We start from the raw sequence: 24926 nt of genomic DNA, 5'->3' as shown, positions 1-24926 counted from the left end.
TCGCAGCACTGTTTACAATAGCTAGGACATGGAAGCAACCTAGATATCCATCAGCAGATGAATGGATAAGAAAGTTGTGGTACATACACACAATAGAATATCACTCAGCAATTAAAAAGAACACATTTGAATCAGTTTTAATGAGGTGGATGAAACTGGAGCCTATTATACAAAGTGAAGTAAGTCAGAAAGAAAAACATCAATACAGTTTATTAATGCATATATATGGACTTTAGAAAGATGGTAACAATGACCCCATATGTGACACAGAAAAACAGACACAGATATAAAGAACAGACTTTTTGACTCTGTGGGAGAAGCTGAGGGTGGGACAATTTGAGAGAACAGCATTGAAACATGTATATTGTTATATGTGAAATAGATGACCAGTTCAAGTTCGATGAATGAAACAGGGCACTCAAAGCTGGTGCACTGGGACAACCCAGAGGGATGGGATGGGGAGGGAGTTGAGAGGGGTGTTCAGGATGGGGGCACATATATACACATGGCTGATTCATGTCAATATATGGCAAAAATCACCACAATATTGTAATTAGCCTCCAATTAAAATAAATAGGTTGATTTAAAAAATTAATCAAAACTGACTTTGTCCTTGGACACTTATAAATTAATGGAAACATTGAATTAAAAATAAGACATGAATATACATACTGGAAAAATCACTCTAACCCAAGCTTAATAAAAATACATGCAGCTAAGATAGAGCCTGTAAGATTATTACTATTTAATAATGTTTAAATAACTTCAATATAGGTACATTGTGCTCAAGGATACTCTACATATTCAGGTACAGTGCTGGGAGGGTCTGGAAAATCCCATAACTTTTCCTGCTTCAAGATTATCCTTCAGCTTAAAGCTGGAGCCACCACTGGCTAAACTAAGCCTGAAGGGTCTACAACACACACAAAGAAAAGATCAGAGAAGGCACTTTGTTTTTTAAACAAAAGCATCCAACAGATTGTAGTTGTCACCAAATATATGTTACCTATTTTTAAAACCAGTGTTTCACTTACCTGAGTGATGAAAACCACATCCCAAAGCAGCTTTGCAACAACAGAAGGAAAATGAGAACCGCCATCCCAGCAAGACACGATATTCCTGTTTCCATCCAGAGCAGGGCAGTCACTGCAATTGCCTGCAGTGGCCCCACCCACAGATAGTGCAAGAACATCATTACCTTAAAGAAAAAGATAAGCCTTCTTAGGATATTATAAAAAACAACACAAGTAAGGACACAGTATAGAAATAATATGCTTGTAAGGAAGATACAGGAACCAAAACAGAAATAATCACAGTGGGTTTTAAACCTGCTAAAGCAGAAATCCACACATCCAACCCCAGATGACACTGTTCTGGGGCAGCACAGGACCAGCCAGGGAGAACCCAATCAGCAGCACTGGGAGGAAGATCTGAATTTTATCCACAACACAGATGAGCTCAGGGTTTCCCCAAACTCTCTTTGTTCCAAAATTCAGCCACCATCTCCCCAGGAGAGCCTATATTATGGTACCTACTACTCTCTCCAGTAATTACTTAAGTATTTACCTCCCTGACAGGCTGTGGCTTTGGGGGCGGGGTGCAAAAACTAAACCTAATTTATCCCTGAAACTGAGTAGAAGTCTTACTTCATGTTTGATGAATGAATAATTGAAGGAGAAGTGGTCTAGTGCAGTACAGATCTTACCAACAGCTACAATGCCCTGGGTAATGTAATCTATTCATAAAGTAAGTGGGAAAAAAGAGTGTGAGGGGACAGCAGACAGTAGGTTGTGTCTGGCTGAGGACCATCCACTTGGCATTATTCCTCACAGGCTCCCTATATAGCAGGCACTGAACAGGGAAAGAATTACCCCTGCCCACCAGGCCTTCATCATCCAGAGGAGGAGGAAGACAGCCCAGCAACACCAACACCATATGCCAAGAAGGCCACACCAGAAGGACCCCTAGGGACACTAACCAAGCTGGGATAGAATCCTACTGCCTATTATTAGAAAAACAAAATTCTCATCCACAGGACAACACACATTGTTACATCTAAGCTGCATACTGAAGAAATGAGAGTTGGATAAAGAGGACCCTTGTCTTAGGTCCTCAACAGAACCCTGGCTGACACCAAATCCTGGCACCTGGCCTTCCAATAAGCTACCCTCAGTAAGAAGGATGGGAAATGAAAGAGGATCCCTCAGGGGCAGCTTACCTGATCAAACCTGTTCACATCGTTAGACAGTAGGTTGACTATCTGGCCTGTGGTGGTCTTCCCCATGGCCGAGCTACTCAGACGAAGTACCTAGTGAGAGAAAGATACAGAGAATTGGATTGCTAAGGTGATACCAAGTCAATCTTACAACATAGCAAAATGGACTGTTTTCATGGAGTCTTGAACAGTGCTAGGACAAAGAGAGTGACCCCGAACAGCAGGGTTCTAGGGACCTATATTCATCCTTTTTCTCCTCAATGTGGTGATAGCCCTACCCACAAGAACAGCAAAGAGAGGAGCAGGAGGTAGAAGCAAAATCCCCCATCCTGTTTCTCAATGAACTTGAACCTGTCTGAAGGATAAAAGGATGTTGATTTAGACTTAAAAACAAACCAAAATAAATTTGAGCCAAACTAGATGTGAGTGGAAAGGCTGACTTAAAGAAAGAAATTAGAGGACTTGGATGGACTATAAATCTGGAATTGATTATCAATTCTGTGTGTGACCTCATTTAAACCCTTTGGGCTTAGTTTATTCATTCTGAAATGAGTGACTATAATGTTCAAAACACTGTTTCTGTGAGGAACCTCTGTTCTTAATGCCAGTCTGCTGACTTTACAAAAAACACAGCCTCTGCTGCACAATTCCTTTATTTGTTAAGAAAAATGTCCTAGAGATCTGAGGAACCTGAACAGACACCATGAGCTTCTTCAAAGACCACCAATCGGATCCAAACAGTCTCACGGTTCATAAAACTGTTTCATTTAGTCCTCAGGTTAAACAGAAAAATCAATGATAAAGTGGGAATGTAAAACAACGTAGCGGCCATAGAAGAGAGTATGGCAGTTCCTCAAAAAACACAAAATTAGCATGTAATACAGCAATTCCACTTCTGGGAATGTACTCAAAAGAACTGAATGTATGAACTTGAACAGATATTTATACACTTGTGTTCACAGCAGCAATGATCACAATAGCCAAAAGGCAGAAACAACCCAAATGTTCACTAACAGATGAATGGATACAGAGAATGCTGTATATACCTATAATGGAATATTATTCAATTGTAAAATGGAATTAAATTTGACATCTGCTCCACCGTCAATGAACCCTTAAGACATTGTGCTACATGACATAAACAAGACACAAAATGACAAATATTTCACGATTCCACTTACATGGGACACCAAGTCACATTCAAAGACTGAAGTAGAATGGTGATGGCTGGTAGGGGTGGGGTGGGGTGGCTGGAGAATTAGTGTTTATTGGATGCAGAGGATCACTTTGAGAAGATGAAATTCTGGAGATGAATAGCAGTGTTGCTTCCTCAACAATGTAAATGTTCCTAATGTCACTAAATTGTTGTTGTTCAGTCACTAAGTCATGCCCAACTCTTTGCAATGCCATGGACTGCAGCACAGCAGTCTCCTCAGTCCTCCACTATCTCCTGAAGGTTGCTCAAATTCATGTCCATTGAGTCAGTGAAGGTATCTAAACATTTCATCATTTGCCACCCCTGTCTCTTTTCGCCTTCAGTCCTTCCCAACATCAGGGTCTGTTCCAATGAGTCAGTTCTTTATGTTATTAATGTCAATAAACAATGTTCCCCAAATTAGTTAAAATTGTAAATTTTATGTTGTGCATATTTTATAATAATTTTTAAAAATCAATGACCAAAAGCCAAAAGTAACTTTACTAAATTTGTAGAAATGACAAATCATTATATTTATGACACATCTGACAAGATCATTCAAATTTCAGCTAAAAAGAGCCTAAAAATTTCCCAAAGGTCACATTCCAAAGTGTTAGTGGGAAGAGGAAGAAAAACAGGTAGACAATGGCTCACCTGTGCAGCAAACAGTGAGCTTTGCCTGAAGCATGACCTCACACCTAACAAGGTTTTCACAGTGCAGTTCTGGTGACATTTCACACATACTTATGGGAGCTAAGCACGATCTAGAAAGACAAACATCTAGCTAACTTGTGGAGAAATTTGAGTACTCATCTCCTAAACAGTGAAAGGTGCAAGAGAATAACAAATATATGATGAGGGACAATGAAGAACCCTGGCTAGAGTCTACAGTTATCACTGCCATTTCCACATCACCCAGGAAGAAACCAGCTCACGTGCCAAACACACACAATGAGATGCCAGGGACCCTTGAGATTAACAAGATTCTGCTCAAGGAAAGATGAGGAGAAGACACTTTACATTTTGCCAAGAAAAACATTCCCAAGAAACAGAAGCTCTAGATAAGCAGCATAAGTAGCTACTAGGTAAAAGAAGTGATGATTTCAATTTAAATTGTTTGGTTTTCGCTTTTGATTAGGATTTTATCTTTTAATAAAAATTATATGTATTAAGGTAGACAACACGATTATTGTTAAAAATATACATTGGGAAATGATTTCTGTAGTAAAACCAATTGACATATTCACACTTTATGTAGTTACCATTTTGTGTGTCTCCTGAGAACACTTAGGTCTTCCTTTTGGCTCAGCTGATAAAGAATATGCCTGCAATGAGGGAGACCTGGGTTTGATCCCTGGGTTGGGAAGATTCCCTGGAGAAGGAAAGGCTACCCACTCCATTATTCTGGCCTGGAGAATTCCATGAACTACATAGTCCATGGGGTCAGAAAGAGTCGGACACAACTGAGTGACTTTCACTTTCACACTTTCACTTGAGAACACTTCAGATCTACTCTCGCAGAAAAATTCAAGTATATAATACAATAAAATAAGGATTTTTTAAAGCAAATAACCCAGGGCAACAAGATACTGAGACACAAGTTTACACAGAGACTTTCAACAGTTGACATGGTATATCTGTGGCAATTTCTTTGTAAAGACATCTGAAATCCTAATTCCTTGTACACTAGCTAAGATCAGGGTAAGCTGTGAAATAGTTGTGTGGCATTTCTCAATATAAAAATCACTGAACACATCAAATCAGGTCTTATTAAAACTTCTATAATGCATACTAAAGAGAAAAAGGAAACATAGTATTATGAAAATAACTTGAAAGAACAGCAACAAATTCTCTCTCAAATTACTAAAGACAATGGAAATTTTCAAGTTTTATCCAAAATGTCCAATTATTGTCTTTAATGCCAATAAAACAATTGTAACTATAGCATATAGCATATAGTGAGTCTGTATTAAGCCTGAGTTTTATTTATATTTTTCTTTAGTTAACACAATTGTACTGAATGTGATTAAATGGGCCATTGGAAAATATAATCATTCCCTTTCTCAAATCCATTCTGTTCTCCAAGATTTAATTTTATGGGTCCAATCCTGAAGTTCACTTTTAAATACAGCTTTGAAGGTTTTAATGAACAACGACAACAAAATTTCCAGAAATACCACTATGAGAATTAGGCATAAAAACATTGAAAATCAATGGGATACCTTTGATACTTTAATTTTTAATTAGATTTTATTACAGATTTAGTGGATATTATGCAACGTGGATATTATGTGGCTAAAAATCATAAAAGGTAGCCCTGATCCAATCTCAGTAGGAAACTTTTTATTATATATTGGAAAAGCAACAAAAAAAAACTTGACTTGGTGCAAATACCAAGCTTCTCCAGTAAAGTACAAATGATCCCAGTTACAAAATGTTTAGTTTACAGAGAACTTTCCCTAAATGTTCCTGATCCTTCAGGGGAGGTACACACTGTGGAACCGAGTGACACTCACCTTGCGGTAGATCATATGGCACAGGGCTACTCTCAGCCTCATCCCCACACGCTGCATATGGTAGAAGTACAAGTGGTGCAGAACGGCCCACACGAGCACGCAGGCGCTCAGCCCTGCCGCGTAGCCATAGGCTTCGTGCAAAGAGGTAGAATCATTGGGATCATAGTTTTCAATACAACTAATCATTTTCCCCAAAAATATGGGTTGAACTACTCTGGTGCCTTCCTAAAAGAAAAGAAAAAAGTCTTAATTAGAAATGTCAATTTTTCTTTACACAAGATTTACTTTTATCATTAGCATGTTTAAAATGCATTTTGAGAAAATGCTACATTTGTGACTAATTTAAAAGAAAAATATGCAGATTTATTATGTCCTATAAGTCAAGCAGGCAACAGTTTAACCTGAAGGCAAAATTTTCCATTCAAACATAGTAAAGCCTTAGTACATTGTGCTTAGCACACCATGGATGCTCAACAAATATCACAAATAGGCTCAATACCAACTGAGCCTTAAGATGAATAAAGAAAAAGGTGGCAGAAGAAGAGGAAGAAATCTGCTTCCACAGGAACAAGCCTGCTGGCAGCCTGCCCCTGTCCCCCATACTCTCAATGTCCCAGCCCAATAGAAAGTCAATGTGGTTCATGTATGGGAGACGTGTTTTTATCACCGTCTTCATGAATCTTTATGAACTGAGACACTGGCATAAACAAATCCACTCTTTTCTACCCCAAACTCCACACGTAGATCCAGGGAATGGAAACTGGCTTTGGCAGGAGTACCACAAAGAAACCAGGCTTCACAGCTCTGCAGGCTCTCAGCTCCCGAGAGCACTGCCTCACTACGCCTCTACCCTCTAGAAGTTGGAATGTTCCTTGGAGTAAAAAATTAAACATGGTGGAGGCCAAGCTAAAAAATCATATCTCCATAGTTCTTGATCCACCATCCACTGAAGTTGGTGGTTTGGAAGAAATGTTACCAATCCTCTCTTCCCCAAGGCCTAAACCAATTGACTCAGGGTGCACTGGGCTTCCACCCTGAGTAAGACTCAGGGAAAGCAAGTTTCTTTCCCAAAGAAAAAGGCAAAGGAACGGCAACACCTACCCACCCTGCCAAACAGCCACTCCACCTCACAATCTACTTCCTCCCTCTAGTCACCCCTTGAAGGTCCCCTTCTTCCTAGGATCCCTTTTTCACCATCAAGGGAAATCAATCAACAAATTCAAGTTAACAAAACTAAACACCTTGGGCCTCAATGTCATTTCCTTCACAGACTTCTCAAAAGACAAAATGTTAAAAGTTTGGAAGTCTTTCAGGAACAGGGCTTTTCCTTTTCTGGCAATCCGCATTACTAACACAGACAGAGTAAGCTTTGCTTACCTGACAGGTATGCTTTGATAGCTCTCTTCTGTCTGTCTGAAGCTGAGGAACACACACAAAAGAGGAGGGAAGGAGAATCCATAACACCAAACACCAAAAAGAAAACCAAGCATTTTCTGCTCAGCCAACCAGTGCTTGATCAGGATATTTATTCAAAGATGTCCCCATCCCTCATATGGGGGTCTCATTAAATCTTAACATTCCTGTCTTGTTCTACACAAATGGACATATGCACACACACACGTTAACAGGCTGCACCAACTGCCTCTCCCTCCATGAACTCATGGAGATTTTCATCTACTATAGAGGATAAAGGGAACACTATTTAGTTGAAGAAGTGTAAGTAAGATGATTAGACCTGAGTACAATGATCAGTTCTCATACATTTCCATCGTAATCTGTCATCCATCCCAAGAGGCATAGAGAGCTCATGGAAGAGTCCCTCACACAGTGGACTGTCAACCACACTGTTTATAGTTTCCTGAGATGGAAATGTGGAGGCCACACAGAGAAGCAAGAACAACAAACTGTACACACGGGAAGTCCCAGCCCAGGTGTTGCCAAGGGCGGTCCAGTGTTGGAGCCACAAACCACCAGAAGCCCAGCAGTAATATCTGTCATTCAAAACTTTCCTGAAACTTATGATTCTATTTGGGAAACACTGTTGCTTGTTACTTAGCTCTCCTTTTGAGCCTAACATCTTTGTAATTATAGGAGAAATAAGAGTAATAGCACTCACCAAAGATAATATGGATAAATTTAATATAAATCCAGCAAAAAGAAGTGTAAATAAAGGTAGGTCATTACTGCCTAAGCATATCTGGAGTTTTTCACTGAGAAACAATATTTAATAACTTAATTGAGGGACTTCCTTGGTGGTCTTTTAGCTAAGACTCCACACTCCCAATGTAGGGAAACTTGGTTCAATCCCTGGTCAGGGAAGTAGATCCCACATGCAGAAATTAAGACCTGGCACAGCCAAATAAATCAATATTAAAACAAAACAAAACAAAACAAAAAAACAGTTGGAGAAATAGCCTCATTAAGGTATAATGCCATTTCATGGCTCATATCTTCTACTCATCTGTGAATTCGTTTTATTCTTGATAATGACTATTATTTAATTGGGATAGAAAATTTGTTATCTTTCAAAAAGATAACAAAGGATTTCAAACATGAACTGTTACTGATGCAATTTGAGGGGAGAGTTACTTATTATTTTGGGACTTTCTCCAATGGCTCAATGGTAAGGAATCCATCTCAATGCAGGAGTCACAGGGAATGCAGGTTTAATCCCTGAGTTGAGAAGATCCTCTGAAGAGGAAATGGAAACCCACTCCAGTATTCTTGCCAGGATAATCCCATGGACAGAAAAGCCTGGTGGGCTACAGTCCATGGGGTCACAAAGAGTCAGAAACAACTGAGTGACTGAGCACACATGTACAACTTTGCCTCCAGCAAGGAGCAGTCACAGCAATTCAGAGCACTGATGAAAAGTATAACATACAAGGAAAATTGCAACTATGGAAAACAGAAAATTGATATTATGCTCCATATGAAAAATAGCAGCAAGCAAAAAACAATTTTCCAGTAATTTCTCTCAAAAAGAAAAAATAGAAAGCAAAATAATGAATAGCACAAAATTGTGAAAACAAAACCCCAAGTACATATAGAGAGTAAGAAGACACATATTAAATATGATTCTTCAAAGCCTCCAGAACACACAGGGCAGAAGTGACTGAGGCCATCAAAGGTAGACTAAGTAAATCCAACCCCTCCACACACAAGGAAAGGTTAGAGATGCAGAGTTGTTTAGCAGGACAGCTGGCAGAAGAATTTATAATCTGTGAGTGTTTCCATTTCTAACATTTGGTAAAACTGCCTGAGGCAAACCAGGCAAAAGTTTGTCCAGCTACCAGAAGATTAACTCCTGCATATGCTTAATGTTCTAGTCCAAGTATTAACTCCAAATGAAACAGTGGTGTGAATCCCAAGGGTAGACTGAATTTCAGAAGACTCTGCTTGCCTTGGAGAGTCTCTCAGAGAGGCAAGGAGTGGCTGTGGCTCACCCTGGGGACACAGACACTGGTGGCAGCCATTCCCGGGAGCTGCCCCCACCACATGTACACTGCTGTGGGCAGACACCACCAAGGAATTCTCTCATCTGTACATTCCCAATTCTCACTGTCAACTAATAAGAAATAAAACAACTGAGAAAATATTCATTATCAATCATGAAGCTAACCAAATTAAAACTTTCTTGATAAGCAGAACAAGGTCAAACACTGTCCCTTAAACCTTTCCTCTCTGACATCAATCTATGACCACATGTACATTCTTTCCACAAACCAATTGAGAATATAGTTCTTATTCTTTCACAAGAATTCTTCACAGCTCTGAAATCGTAAAGGATCTATAAAAGAGCTGAATTTAATACCACAACATCCATTATTCTGGATTATCTGAGAGTCTGAGTCTCTGAGGCAGACTTTTTATTTTGGCCACACCCTGTGGCATGTAGAATCTTAGTTCCCAGTCCAGGGATCAAAAACACTCATATCTGCGTTGGGTGCATGGAGTCTTAATCACCGGACTGCGAGGGAAGCTGGTGGTAGCCATTTCTTGATAGAGTCCTTGGTATTCAGCCTCCTGAAAGCACCTGATATTGGGTCCCAGCTTTTGCTTCTTAGGATAACTTCTTGCAGGGTTTGGTTAGAAACTAGAACTTCTGCAGTGGATAGAATTCCTCCTCCAAGTTAAGGTACTTGAAACATTTCTCACCCAATTTCCCCACATCTCATTCATGGAAATAAAAACACAAAAATAGAAGAAAGCTAACAAAGAAAAACACTTGAGTGAAACATATAAGCAGAAAAGAGTGAGCTTGTAGGGAAAAATTGAACAAGCAGTTAATCTTCAGAACTGGGGGAGTTCTAAAGTAGAGTTGAGAAAAATCCAGAGATGAGGAGAAAAAGCAGTGAATCTGCGAAATAATAACAACCAGCATTCTAGATATCCTAGCCTTCACTCATCTTTTACACAGTAGTCTTCATCCTGACTGCACCTTAGCATCACCTGGGGGGGATAAGGCCACTCTGATGCCCAAGGTCCAGCTTCCAGAAACTGGCTTAGGTTCAACTGATTAGGGTGGAGCCTGAAGATTCCTCTCCCTGGAAGAGTCTGGATGTAGAAACTAACCCCTTGTAAGCATCTGCTAACCTCCACTCTTGCACTGTCTTGGCATCTGAGCCTGGAATGGCTACAGACCTGCTATGAAGGAGTTACAATGATCACAAAGAGTTTTAACCAGAGTCCCATGACACATTTCATGCTTCCAGAAAAATCCTTATAAACCCAAATCCAGAGATTACAGCACTGAAATTGAAAATTTTCATTCTGCACAGTAGGAAAACAAAAATTCAGATAAAACTATATTTAAAAAAACATTAATAAAAAGATGAGTCAAAATTAGCCTGGAAAATTATCTCTAAAAGGAGAAGGAGAATTAGAATAGAGCTAACAAGGATATTAGCCTTGTTTAAAAGTAGCCTTGTCTTGATTTTGGAATCGTGAAAACATTATACAGAATTATAATTATAAAAGAACTAATTTTTTAAAAATAAATTCCTAAAATTTCAGAATAAATTTAAATAAAAGTACCTAAATATCTGCCCATCCTGTTGGTTCAAAGAACCATACAAAAAATGACTATCAAAAGTGGTTTAAAAAAAACAATTTGAAAACACATTCTCTGCGTGATACACCCACGTGAAGACAGTATGAACTGCCAAAAGATAAATCTTATTATGTTTTCAGAAGTCACATTATAAGGTAAAACAAATGAATAGTTATGTTGGTATCATTGAGAATTGGGCTTAGACATGGGACAAAGAGAATAGATGATGGGAGAAAAGAGATACAGATGTAAGCACAACAAGATGAAGTAAAAAACTAGGGTCCTCTATCTGATTTGGATTGGAAACACCCATATAAACATATTTGTTTACCTTAAAAATGTTTTCTAACTTGGTCTAATGAAAAAAAGCCAAGAAACAATAACCAAGAGCAATAAGCCCCTCTAGCATCCAGACTATAGTCTTTAAATACCATTTCACACTAAAAGAAGACAGGGCGGCTTGGAGAAATGGATGATTCCAGGGCTGAGCAAATGCTGTACAAAATGAACTAGAAACATCCTGTCACACCAGAAACCAAAAAAAAACAAAACAAACAAAAAAAGACATTAAAAAAAAAAAAAAAACTAGCCAAGACTTCTAGGGTATATGCAAAAGACTTAGGACCCAACCTGAATATACTCCCACTGCCCAAAGATGGCCAAAGGTTGACACAAGCATAACAAATAAAATGGACTGAAGCAGATCAGAAATGCTTAAATCCATGAGCTCAAACTGACAGTCACAAAACCAAACCAAACAACCAACCATGAAAACTCACTAGCCCCTCTCCTCACTAGAGGAGAACCAATTCCCCATTTGGAAAACAGGTTTTAAAAATGGAAAAAATGATTTTCCCCTACTCTCCATATAAACACTATAGTTCAGCATTAACCAAAGAGCTTAGAACATCCCCACTTTGCAACCCTTAATAAATTAATGGACCTTGAGCAAGGATCATGAATAGCTCCAACATCACTCATGCACACACACACACACACACACAAGATGTTATGTGCCTTATAAGGGAAATATACAACCCTACCTCCTACATAGATGAAAGGGGTAAAGAAAATCCAAATGAGTTATATCAAATTTCTAGACCTAAAACACCAACCTAAGGTGCCAGAGGAACAACTTAATTGACACAGAAGGAGATGCAATCAGCCAAATCCAGGCTGTGGGAATCTCTACAGGTCAAACAACCTAGAGGCTCGGGGTGGAGGGGAACAGAAAGGCAATCTGAATAACCTATGTCAGCCAAGTGTACCTTATTTAATACTGCTTCCAGTGGAAGAGGGGGAAAAGACAACTGTGAGCACTGGCTAGATACTAATGATATTAAAGTTAATATTTATGCATAAAAATAATAAACTGAAAGTGAAGTCGCTCAGTCATGTCCAACTCTTTGCGACCCCATGGACTGTAGCCTACTGTATTCCTCCAACCATGGGATTTTCCAGGCAAGAATACCGGAGTGGGTTGCCATTTTCTTCTCCAAGAAATCTTCCCAACCCAGGGATTGAACCTGGGTCTCACGCATTGTAGGCAGATGCTTTACCATCCGAGACACCAGGGAAGTCTATAAAAATAATGTTTATGCTAAATATGTTTAGTGGGGGGAGATTCCACATCTTTTAAAGATACATACTAAAATATTTATGGATAAAAATGATTTGATGTCTTGGAACTTCTTTAAAATAATCTTGGGAAGTGAGGGTGTGTTTCAGATGAATCAAGACTGCTCATTATGGCAATTATTGAAGCTGACTTAGGGTGACATAGGGGCTTATTTCCCTTTACCCTTCTGAGTTCTTAGCTGAAGATCCCTGTAATAAATGACAGAATAACAAGAGAAAATAAAACAGAAGTTTATTAACATGTATATTTCTGATACAGATGAGAAATATCAAGAAGAACTGAGTAACTCCCTGAGATAGCCCAAGCCACCACCTTAAATGCCATCTCCCCCTAAAGACAAAAGAAAAGGTGATGGAGCGCCAATGAGAGGTTAGCAGGAGAAGCAGCTTAAACTACAGCAGGGTTGGGTTTGTTATGCAGATTTCATCCTTCTTGAAGACTGTCCTTCAACAGGATTCTGCTGTGATTTAGAGCCATCCTTCTTTTTCTGGTACAGAGAGGGAGACACCTTTACAAATGGAGATTTCCTTTATCTGTGTAAATGTCCCTCAGAAGAATAACTTCTACTCTGTCTTCAGAGTTTCTCCTGTGTCTATTTCTGAAAAACACAATCAACTCACAACAATCTTTCTGCCAGAGAGCCCTACTCCGGAGTGACACGTTGTGTTACCTTTCCATCTATTCTATTTTTGTATTTTTGAAATGTTCTTAAAAATCTACAAAAAAAAAAAAAAAAACTAAAAAAAAAAAAAATGAATCTATGAATACCTGAACCTTGTACCTCTTCCCTGTATATAAAAGGAATACAAGATTAAAAAAAAAAAAAAATCTACAGGAAATTAAAAAGAAAAAAAAAAAACACTATAGAAATCAGGTGACAGAGGGGCCAGAGCTGTTTCTAGAAAAGCAGCTCCTCTTGGCTCTGAGCCTCAGTGGAGGCTGTGGGAGGAGAGGACAGAACACAGAGAACACGGGTCTAGCAGTCAGAGCACAGTGCCTCAGAGACCAGGTCAGCCACCTGCCAGTCACAGGATCCCAAGCCCATCGTGTGCCCTCCTGGGCCTCGGGGTCTTTATCTGTGAAAATACCCGCCATGCCTCCCTCAGAGGAATCCTGGGAAACCTAAATGAGCTACAACAGAGAAGAGTGATCTGAAACCACCATAAAAACAAGGATTTTTCATCACTTTTATTATTAGAAGTCCTGGTAAGAGATTTACTCTATTCTTTATTTTTTTTTTATTTTTTTTTAATTTTATTTTATTTTTAAACTTTACATAATTGTATTAGTTTTGCCAAGAGATTTACTCTATTCTTAATGGCAGAGTCTGGATTCACAAAGGCTTGGAAAACACATTGTTCCTCACAGGCGACCACAATGGAACAAGATCTCTTGAGAAAAGTCATGTGTAAAACCAAATTTTCTAGACTGTAATTAAAGTTTCACTTCTACCCAGATTGCCAACATTTTTAAACATTATGAATGCAATCTTTCAAAAAGAGTCTCCTACTTCCCTGACTAAAGAAAATGGATCGAGGAGGGTGGAGGAAACAAGTGAAATAGGTGAGGGAACTTAAGAGGTACAAACTCCAAATTATAAAATAAGTAAAAGGGGATTGGGGGCAAAAAATAAATATATAAAAATTTAAAAAATAAATAAATCACAGAATTATACAACATAGGAAATATATTCAATAATATTAGAATAATTCTGCATGGTGACAGTTGGCAACTAAACTTATCATGTACTGTATAAAATATTAAATCACTAATTATGGCAGAAAGTGCAGAGGAACTAAAAAGCTTCTTCATGAAAGTGAAAGAGGAGAGTGAAAAAGTTGGCTTAAAGCTCAACATTCATAAAACTAAGATCATGGCATCGGGTCCTATCACTTCATGGGAAATACATGGGGAAACAATGGAAACGGTTTCAGACTTTACTTTATTGGGCTCCAAAATCACTGCAGATGGTGATTGCAGCCATGAAATTAAAAGATGCTTACTCCTTGGAAGGAAAATTATGACCAACCTAGATAGCAAAAGCAGAGACATTACTTTTCCAACAATTGTCTGTCTAGTTGAGGCTATGGTTTTTCCAGTGGTCATGTATGGATGTGAGAGTTGGACTACAGAGAAAGCTGAGCGCCAAAGAATTGATGCTTTTGAACTATGGTGTTGGAGAAGACTCTTGAGAGTCCCTTGGACTGCAAGGAGATCCAACCAGACCATTCTAAAAGAGATCAGCCTTGGGATTTTTTTGGAAGGAATGATGCTAAAGCTGAAACTCCAGTACTTTGGCCACCTGATGTGAAGAGCTCACTCATTGGAAAAGACCCTGATGCTGGGAGGGATTGAGGGCAGGAGGAGAAGGGGACAACAGAGGATGAGATGGCTGGATGGCATCACTGACTCAATGGACGTGAGTTTGAGTGAACTCCGGGAGTTGATGATGGACAGGGTGGCCTGGTGTGCTGCAATTCATGGGGTCACAAAGAGTTGGACAGGACTGAACGACTGAATTGAACTGAACTGATGTATATCAGAAACTAATATAACATTGTAAGCCAATCATACTTCAATTTAAAAAAAAATTTTAATTTTACATTAAAAACTTACATATGCTTAGAAAAAGAAAAGAAGGTGGATATAAAACCCTAATTTACAACTCAAGGTCATCACTGTGGATATTACTAACACCTAATGGCTAATCGCTAATGCTATGCTCTCAAGGACCAGCAGGGCACACACAGCAGATCTGCTCCGCAGGTCCCCTTCTGCTTGGCTCAAGGCCCCCTCCTCCTCTCCCTTGCTGTGTGGTCCTCAGTGGTTGCTCTCAGCCCACAGTATCTTTGCCACCAGCAGCCACTCCTCAGCCTCCTGGGTTGAGCAAAGTGAGGGACACATGGAAGAAAGTATTGGGAAATAAATGCAAAGACCACTCAGCTCTTGGGGAACCAGCCGTGAGTTGAGGCACAAAGCCCACTGTGGGATGCAGAGGATTCTGTTTACTTCCTGTCCATTAACTGAGCTCCAAAGTGAAGGTTTACACACACATGGGCTTCCAACAGCCTCCACCTGGACCAGAGACCATCAGCAAAAGTGGCTTCAAACAAAGGCCAAGTGACCGGACAAGGCTGGGCCACTTCTAAGAGTCCTGGGAAAAGGACACAGCACCCGGAAACACCTCCCCTCTCAGGGGAAGGGACTGGGTGAACCCACTCTGGATCTCTGAGATCACCCCATTACACACCAGCAATGGAGACCTCACCTCTCAGAGAGAAGCGCTGATGACCTGGGGAGGTGGTCTCTGTGACTCAGGCCCAGGCAGAGGCTTCAGGCTCCTCTCCACCCTGACGGCCGCAGGCAGGTGGGGACCTATCCTCTCCACCCACAGGACCTGTGAAGGTTCACACAGGGGCCAGGGATGCTGGGAGCTCTCAGGCTGTTCTGTTCTAATTAGGGGTGACTGGCAAGTGTTCCACAGCCTGCTACTCGTTTCTCTGAGAGGAAGAGATATTCCTCAGTTTTCACAGGACAGCCCATGGAATTCTCCATGCCAGAATACTGGAGTGAGTGGGTAGCCTTTCCCTTGTCCAGGGGATCTTCCCAACCCCAGGATTGAACCCAGGTCTCCCTCATTGCAGGCAGATTCCTTACCAGCTGAGCTATCAGGGAAGCCCTTCTCATAGGACAGAGGTTTTCATATCTCAAAATCCTAAAACCCTAAAAGCCTCACTCTGGACTGGCGTCACCCTGCTTTCTCCCACTGGTGCCTCCAGGAGTACCTGGGAGGCCCTGCTCATTCTGTGGGTGGAAAAACCACACTGTTTCGGATCATGGATGATCCACGGGGCATTCTGTGAATCTGAGGGATTAAAAGAGGGCCAGAGGTCAAAAAGGAAACATGTTTGTGTTTTAGAAAATCCTGGGCTGAGTTTAGATTTCCACCATCTAAAATATAAAGAATAACAAGCAGTATAGATTGATCACAACATGGGAAGTTGCTTCATAAAATCAATTATTAACTAACTAGCACTGCTACTAGTACTAGTAGTACTGCCACACAGATGAGCCCCTAAATTTATGTCCTTTACTCACCGCTTCTCTGCCATGACCACCCAGCGACCAACCTCCTGAAAGGGCCAGGGCTCTACCAATTGCACCTTATGCAGCCCCAGGCCTGGCCTTACTGGACCCCCAGAAGGAAGTATTACTGGGGCTGGACAACTTTGAAATCAACACTCCCAGCACCACAGTGGGGAGGATTCCCTCTCAGGAAGAATCCCAGATCCTGCGGCCTCTCCCTCTATGTCTGCTTCTCCCATGAGCTGCCACAGCCAAGACCCAGGACTCATATTAGGATGGGATCCATCAAAGGCTCGGAGAAGGCAATGGCACCCCACTCCAGTACTTTTGCCTAAAAAATCCCATGGACGGAGGAGCCTGGTAGGCTGCAGTCTGTGGGGTTGCTAGAGTTGCACACGACTGAGCGACTTCACTTTCACTTTTCACTTTCATGCATTGGAGAAGGAAATGGCGACCCACTCCAGTGTTCTTGCCTGGAGAATCCCAGGGACAGGGAAGCTTGGTGGGCTGCCGTCTCTGGGGTGGCACAGAGTCGGACACGACTGAAGTGACTTAGCAGCAGCACAGCAGCATCAAAGGCTTAGAGACCCCACTCAAGGGGCTAACAGCCCAGGACAGCAAGAAAAACCAGCAGCTCAGTTCAAACCCAGCCACATGGGCTATGCTTTGAACCCACCTGACTCTAAGACTCTTGAGCATCTGCTACCAAAGAGAAACTAGAGAGCCAGGGACAGCAGAGAAAGACCTGCTCCAGGATATGATCCAACATTAAACCCGGAGGCCACTCATCCAACTATGCACCTGGCATGAGCCACAGGCAGACACCGAGGCCCCAGGGTTTCCTGATAAGCAGAATTCATGAGAGCTCTGCTGTGTGAGGTCAGGAAATCCTGCACAAACAGGCCATACCAGCTTGCCACCTGTGTATTTCAAACAGACTTACTGTGACTATGTGGAAATTCCATGACTGGGACAGCTGCACACGGGACAAAGAAGGGCTGGGGCAGCCTGACAGGCTCCTGCTCACTCTCCCACCCCTGCCCTTCACAAGGCACTGCAGTAGCTAGGTGGTCAGTGTCCTCTCAAAGGCGACACCCTGCCCCACATACCTGTCCCATCCTCTGGCACAATGGCCAATCCTCTTCTGACATCAGTGAGAACTCCATCCCCCAGGACCATCCAGTCACCTGGGAGCTGACAGATTCTCTGTCTCTCCAGTTGTATGGGGTGGACTTCACCTTCCCCAGCTGCCCATTGCCCGCAGTGCCCTTCAGCACTTTAAACCAGAGCCACCCCGCCCACCTGTAAACCACCTGGCCCACCCACCACATCCCCAACACAATGGACTGAGGACAGCTCACAGTGCACCTAAAACACCCCTTTCACAGCAACGGCATCTTCCATTCCTCCTGCTCACACACTCACAGCCCACCCGTGTCCCAAAGGCAGCATTAAGGGACCACGGAGAGCACAAACCACCCAGGGGGTCAGCAGCAGACCCCCAGCAGGCTCAGCCAGAACAGGGGGCTCACAGCCCTGTGTCCCCAGGTGAACTGTCCTCTGGGGGATCTTGACCCAAGATCTTCAGGGTCAAGGAGGTCACTGAGCTCACAACTTTCTGCCTCTGGTTTGCCCTGAACATTCCCTTCTACACCCTCTGCCAATGCCAGGCTATTAGAACTCCCCTTTCAACCAGGAATCTGCTCCCACAACCAGGGAAAGAAAGCAGCGTGGAGGGTACACAGAATTCATGGTCAAGCTGGAGCTCCTCCCCACAGGGGCTTTGCTCGTAGTGCCAGCCCATAGGGAAGGGGGAAGCCTGGGGCAAGGTGTACTGTAAGGAGTTCTGGGCAGCTACAGGCCAGATGCAGGGCCCTGGGTTCTGTTCCCCTGGAAGAGGAGCGGCAATGGTATCTTCTTAGAAAAGCATTTATCAGATGTGACCTGGTCAAGGTAACAATTTTTACCTTGTTAAACTATAACAAAGCTCCATAAAAGGTACTTTATTCTGGGCTCAGGTCCAAATTACCTTCCTCTAAATCACAGGGCACATATTGCCTGAGGTTGCTGGAATCTTCTTTTGGTCAAAGATCAATCAGTGTTTATACTGAGCACCAGGAACTTTCTACCATACAATAAAATGTATTTTATTTCAAGGCCATCCTTCCACAACACTCTTTAATCAGTTAAAAGAAGAACAGTAACCCCTGGAGTCCAGTTCTTGCCATTCTAAAGATGAATACAACCTCTGAGCTCTATCATGTTTCCATGAGGGTTTATCCTCAGACCTTAGACCACTGGCCTCTCTCCCCACCGGTCCCGTCCACCTCAGTACTGATATTCATACACCAAAAAGCGATGCACAGTATAAAAATTTTTTACCTCAAGAAATGTAAACATTCCCCAAATTAAATAGGATTTCCAGTAACACTTTATGATTGCTTTAATTAAGGAAGGCTCCTGTGCATCCTTCTGGGCTCTCTTCACTTCCTGATCCCAGTGCCTGCGATGAGAAACAGAGCATAGTGAAGAACAGCGTGTCCACCAAAGGGGATAGGGGATGGGGCGGAGTGGGAGACGAGCCTGCACTACGGTGCGCTCTGCAGCTGCGCAATAGATGCTGGCTACCTGCTCACAGGGCTCCTGAAAGATGAGCGGTGCAGACTCTGAATCACCAGAGAAACAGGCCTTGAGGGAAAAGTTCCAGATTCTGGAAACAAGTTCCTGCCAAGCTTTGCTGGACTCACAGGTCATGAGGAGCTCAGGAGGGTAAACACCCTCCTCCAGGGACCCCATCTCCAAGACAGAGCTCGGCCTCCAGGGCCGTGGCTGAGGGCTCCCTCCACATCCACAGATGCACAGGGAACACGGGCTCCCCCAGACTGCAAAGTGGGCTAAGCCCGGGGTCAGCCTGAGGGGGTGAGTGTGCAGTGTCAGAGGAGGAGGCTCAGGAGAACCCAGAGGAAGGCAAAGCCTCCCCCAAACCTTTAGCCCCACATGGAAATTCTCACTCTTCCTCCCCTCTCTCTGATGTTTGTGCTCACCCTTGCAGCTCTTCTCCAAGGCGCTGGGAGCGATCTTCTGGAAGCACTGAATACATGTCATCTGGTTCTAATTTCCGTTTGTGACCAATTTTAAACAAGGGGTTTAGCCACCTGTTAAACATTAAAAGGAGAGTGACATATATCCAAATTATACATCTCTAATTAGAAACCTACATTCATGGACATTGTTAAAAAAGAAGTCTACATTTTAAATATATAAAGGTACAGGGGGAATTTAGACATGTGCTTACACACATATATTCTAGGTATAGGAAAGTCATGCTGGCTTATACATGGTATAAAAGCAGGCTGTTTGTGGCCTACTGAACATACACTGTACATGTTCTTTAATTATTAAGGAAAAAATATATCTAGAAATGAAAATAAAGTAACAGTGTTTCAGGAAAGCAGAATAGAGCTGAGTGGCCATTGCGGGTAAGGCTGCAGATAACGTTCCTCTATTACTGAGGACTTAAATCTTCTGAACTGTATCAGATTCAAGGATACCTACGTGGCACGAGTGGTAAAGAACCTGTCTGTTAATGCAGGAGATGTAAGAGATGCTGGTTCGATCCCTAGGTTGGGAAGATCCCCTGGAGAAGGAAACAGCAACCCACTCCAGTATTCATGCCTGGAAAATCCCATGGACAGGGGAGCCTGGTGGGCGACAATCCATGGGGTTGCAAAGAGTCGGATATGACTAAAGTGTTTGGGCACCAGTCATATTCAAAGCAGTTTCAACCCTGATGTCAAGATCTCCTTAGATCAGCTCTCAACAGAGAGGAATTTTTACAGGCAATTATCTTATGGACACAAAACCCTGAGTCTAACAGGCTCTGGACCCTGAACTCCTTACAGTCCTGTCAGACTCCCCTCAGCCAGAATGCTCACGTGAGCCTCTTTCTGACCCCAATCTTCTGAAGACAAACTCAAGATAAGTAACACCTTCCCAGCTAAAGTGCACAGTTGATTCTTCTTACGGTCCTCCTTGGTATCACTCCCTGGCAGATTCATTTATTTTAAAAAGTAACATTCAAACATCCAAAAGGGCTGAAGTTTTACTGACTGTTGGATCTGTCACAATCAGCCTCAGTCTCAGTCGGGGAATAAATATAGCCCCAGACTTTCAGGGAACTCCACTAACAACTGACAACATCACCAAACTACGGTTTAATTCCTCCATGCCCAGGCTTCTGCCCGGGGACATCAAGGTTGCCCACTGCCACCACACCCCTGCAAAGGTATATGTGTTAGTCAAATCCCTGTTTTCTGGGAGTTCAACCAACTGTTCACTATGAGCCCTCCACCTACAGGCATGGCCAACTCTAGGTAGTTATCATGCTTAACGGCTGTGGGAACAGGATCATACCAAACATAGATGACTCTGATTATGCAACCAGTACCCTGGATGGAAGGGCACCACCATGAGCCTAAACTTGACTCAAGAAAACCCAAAGACAGCGTGTGCACCCCTGAGGGATGTTTGTTCCTTGAGGCCCCTGTGACAAGGGCCACCCACGTTGGGCCATCAACTGTCTCCAAGAAAACTCTACCAGGGGACACTGGGCTATAGGTGGTTCACACCCAGATCAAGGTTACATTCAGATTTTAATTACACTCACACAAGCTGTGAATCAAAGGGGACCATTCATCTAGTCAGGAGGGGAGTTGGACTGGTAATAGCAGTTGTCTCTCTTGTAGGATCCCTGATGAGCCTAGAACTAGTAACGATTTATAATCCCATAACCATAAAAAAAAAAAGTCAGAGACTAGCTTGGGTAAGTAGAGGACCCAGTTCTAACCTTAGAATGACAAAATATTCCCTAGACCCTCTGGCCCACATGACTCTTGAAGACTACAAAGCTCTTGATTACCTGCCGGCTGATCAAGGGGGAATCTGTGCCCCAGCAACCATTTCCTGTTGTTTCTATGTTAATACAAGCGGTCTGATAAAAGAGAGTGCATCCCAACTGCCAGAGAAAGCCGCTTGCAGACTAAGACAAATATATGGTATCACTTATACATAGAATCTTTAAAAAACGGTACAAATGAACTTACCTACCAAACAGAAATAGAGTTACAGATGTAGAAAAAGAACTTACGGTTACCAGCGGATAAGGCAAGAAGGGACAATTGGGAGACTGGAATTGACATATATAAACTACTATATTTGTGTCTCACTCTTTGTGACCCCATGAACTGTTGCCCACTAAGCTCCTCTGTCCATGGGATTCTCCAGGCAAGAATATCAGAGTGGGTTGCCATCTCCTTCTCCAGGGATTCTTCCCAACCCAGGGATCTAACCCAGGTCTCCTGCATTGCAGCCAGATTCTTTATCATCTGAGCCACCAAGGAAGCATATATAAAATAGATAACTAGTAAGAACCTACTGTATAACAGAGGGAACTCTATTCAATACTCTTCAATAGCCTTTATTTTTTTTTTCTTTTTTAAAGAAAATAATCTTTTTTAAAAAGTGGATATATGTATAATTGATTTACTTTGCTGTACTCCTGAAACTAACACAACATTGTAAATCAACTATACTCCTATATATATATATATATATATATATATATATATATATATATATATATATATTTACAGAGGCCACTTGGCTAAATGCTCAGAACAAGAATGGCCTGACTGAACAAATTTGTGACAGTTTCAAAAGAAAGATCCCCAGATTCCATGAGCTGCTAAGGCCATTCTTAGAGCCTTTTCCAGTTACTCTTCTTCTCTTGCTCTTTGGTCCATGATTCCTCAATTGTCTCATTAGTTTTATCTCTTGGAGAACTGAGATAATCAAGCTGCAGACGGTCTTTACCAATCCTTCCTCTCCAGATGAGGGTAAAGACCTCTGCAGATGATCTTTACCCTCTTTCCTCTCCAGCAGGAAAACTGGAAATGGGTGCCAACCAAAATCAAAGTCTCCACCTTCCATTTCTATGCACATATATTTTCAAAATCAACAAACAGAATGTGCTTTGAGAGTTTCTTGCTCTACCTGAAATTAAAGAGACATTTATCTATTTTGCTATTATTTATGGTAACCACACACATATTCCTTCTTTTAGGACCCTCTTTCCTTAAGGGACATCCAATAGCCAAGAGATGTGGCCACATACACTGACTATACTACCATCAAAACAAGAATAGGAGCTGCCATCACTCTGGGGATCCCCTAGGCTGTCCCAGAAAAGAAGTATCAGAATTTGTGGGAAAGATGAATGGGTTAGAGTCAAGAAACAAAAGATCTAGTAATCACCCAAGTGTGATTAAAGTCCAAAGGTTCAGGCCTGCCTTTCTGTAGTCCCAGCTATTAGATGAAGACTTCATTTAAGAGCTTCAGCACTCTGCAGCATTTTTCATCTGTGTGTTTCCTCCCAGCTCAGGGATCAGGCACTGCTTCTCTGAGCTAGAAATCTGGATAAGACCCCACAGGTTTCATGGACCCCATTCCCAGGATCTGGTCCTCAAAGGTGGAAGTGGAGATATTTACAATAGGGAAAGGGGCTGTGGTCAAATAGACACTCTGCTCCTGGTTGTGTATCCCAGGAAAAAGCAAAAGGTGTTCCAGAATAGTGTTCCCATTCATTTCATAAAAAACAATTGTGTTTTGTACACACATGAAATTGGCCTCGACTAGGTACCAGGACAAATAGTCAACCACACAGGGAGGGAGGCATGGAAAGAAAGAAAGGCATGGCCATAGACAGGGTGAGAGAAGTATCCCAGGGCAGTTGGAGCTCAGATGTTCACCTAAGGAACATGCGGAAAGGTGGGGACATTATTGGAAGATGGCAAAGGTGCAGGGCACTGATTAGATAAATAAAATTGTTCATAAGCTGCTTCCTTGGGGTGAAAGTTGCAGCTTCTTTCAGAACTGACAGTGAATTGCTGAGCGGTTCTGAGGCAGCTGGATAAGGTGGACACCAGGTCCCTGGGTCCTCCTCCCACCCCTACTGCCACCAGTCCCGAACACACCCTCTCCTTGTCCCTTGGTCCCCAAAAGAAGCCAGCAGTGTCAGGCATGTGCTTGCAGGAATTGTCACAGCTTAGATGGGGTGCTCACCAGACAAACAGGCGTGAGCAGAAGTTCGCCTTCTGCAGGGGGTTGGTCTTCACCTCCGGGGACACGGCCAGCATCTTGCCAGCCAAGGCGGACGCAGACCGGGGTCGCCCTGCTCAGGAGGCGGTGGGCCTCCTGCTGCTCCTGGAGGTGCCGGCGGGGATGCTGGAGACTGGTCACACCACAGGTCCACTGGGCCGGAGCCTGAGAACACCTGCTTCTAAGAGTGGTGTGCCAGGTCTCACCTCCCAGGACTGAGAAACCTCCAGAGTCCACCTTTGAGGCACCCACTCTGTGCAGCTGCTGCCACAGGCCTAGGATGGATGCAGCATGCCACGTGTGGGGCTGCAGGACCAAGAGACACCCAGGTAAATGCTGCTAGGAGCTCCACGCAGGTGGGAGGCAAAGCTACCAGCTCTTTGATAAAGGCAGGCAGGCAGGCTGACTGCGGGGCACAACCAGCCCAGCTCCCTGGAGCACACCTGGCTGCAAATTCTGCGGAAGTTCCTGCTCTGAGTCCAGGAACTCACAGGAGGCGGGAGTCTCAGGCCCCGCCCATCTTTGCTGCTCAGAGGCTGCCCATGCGCTGCAGAGGAAACCCTGAGAAAGATGGCAGAAGGAGACAGCAGCCCACCCTCTGGACATGCTGCCCTCCTCAGGACCAAACAAGGGCACTGTGGGAAGGTCTCCAACTGGAATGGAGTAAAACACTGAGGGACCTTCCTGGGATAGACCCTACTCCAACCCCATGACCTCTGCCTGGCTCTTGTTTGTAGAAAAGCTTCAATCTCCCAGGCCTCCTCTGAGTCACAAAAGGCTGGCTCAAGGATGATTGGAAGAATGTGAAGGTGTAATAACAAAAAAACTTCATCGATAGATTAGCCATAAACAGTCACAGAATCTTTACAACAGGGTCTGGTGCATATTCCTGAATTGTTTTGCAGATGCTAAAATGTCCACCAGGTGGAAGAAGTTAATTGCATGATGACCAGGATAAACTGGAACCTAAGGATTTATGATGATAACCCCTGTTACATTACCCTGCCCCTCAACATCAGTCGGAATAGTGCATGAGCTAATCAAGTACCCTGGACTCTCTCTCTCAG

The 24926-nt window shown here is 42.7% G+C and overlaps 2 protein-coding genes across 3 annotated transcripts in view; both read right to left on the bottom strand.

Moving 5' to 3' along the window:
• The window catches only part of LOC139176086 (ATP-binding cassette sub-family C member 4-like), a 374149-nt gene that overhangs the window by 144866 nt on the left and 204357 nt on the right, over positions 1 to 24926 (bottom strand). The window lies entirely within an intron of this gene.
• LOC139186275 (ATP-binding cassette subfamily C member 4-like) lies at positions 1332 to 24308 on the bottom strand. Its single transcript, XM_070800556.1, has 6 exons — positions 23824 to 24308; positions 19749 to 19859; positions 19087 to 19207; positions 5927 to 6151; positions 2219 to 2308; positions 1332 to 1430 (listed from the first exon to the last, which is right to left on the bottom strand). The coding sequence occupies exons 1-6, from the start codon at positions 23895 to 23897 to the stop codon at positions 1332 to 1334; spliced, it is 720 nt and encodes a 239-aa protein (XP_070656657.1). The 5' UTR covers positions 23898 to 24308.

This window comes from Bos indicus, chromosome 12 (assembly GCF_029378745.1).
Source record: "Bos indicus isolate NIAB-ARS_2022 breed Sahiwal x Tharparkar chromosome 12, NIAB-ARS_B.indTharparkar_mat_pri_1.0, whole genome shotgun sequence".
Taxonomy (NCBI): domain Eukaryota; kingdom Metazoa; phylum Chordata; class Mammalia; order Artiodactyla; family Bovidae; genus Bos; species Bos indicus.
Note: the sequence above shows the minus strand (reverse complement) of the source record. Positions and strands in the feature narration are given on the sequence as shown.

What these genes read in the sequence shown, in the direction of transcription:
- LOC139186275 (XM_070800556.1), bottom strand. Translation starts at nt 23,897, where the DNA reads ATGCTGGCCGTGTCCCCGGAGGTGAAGACCAACCCCCTGCAGAAGGCG. An exon ending in CTTGGAGAAGAGCTGCAAGG is followed by an intron (nt 19,208 to 19,748) that starts GTGAGCACAAAC and finishes TTCTCATCGCAG; the next exon opens with GCACTGGGATCAGGAAGTGA. An exon ending in GAATGTTTACATTTCTTGAG is followed by an intron (nt 6,152 to 19,086) that starts GTAAAAAATTTT and finishes CTTTTCTTTTAG; the next exon opens with GAAGGCACCAGAGTAGTTCA.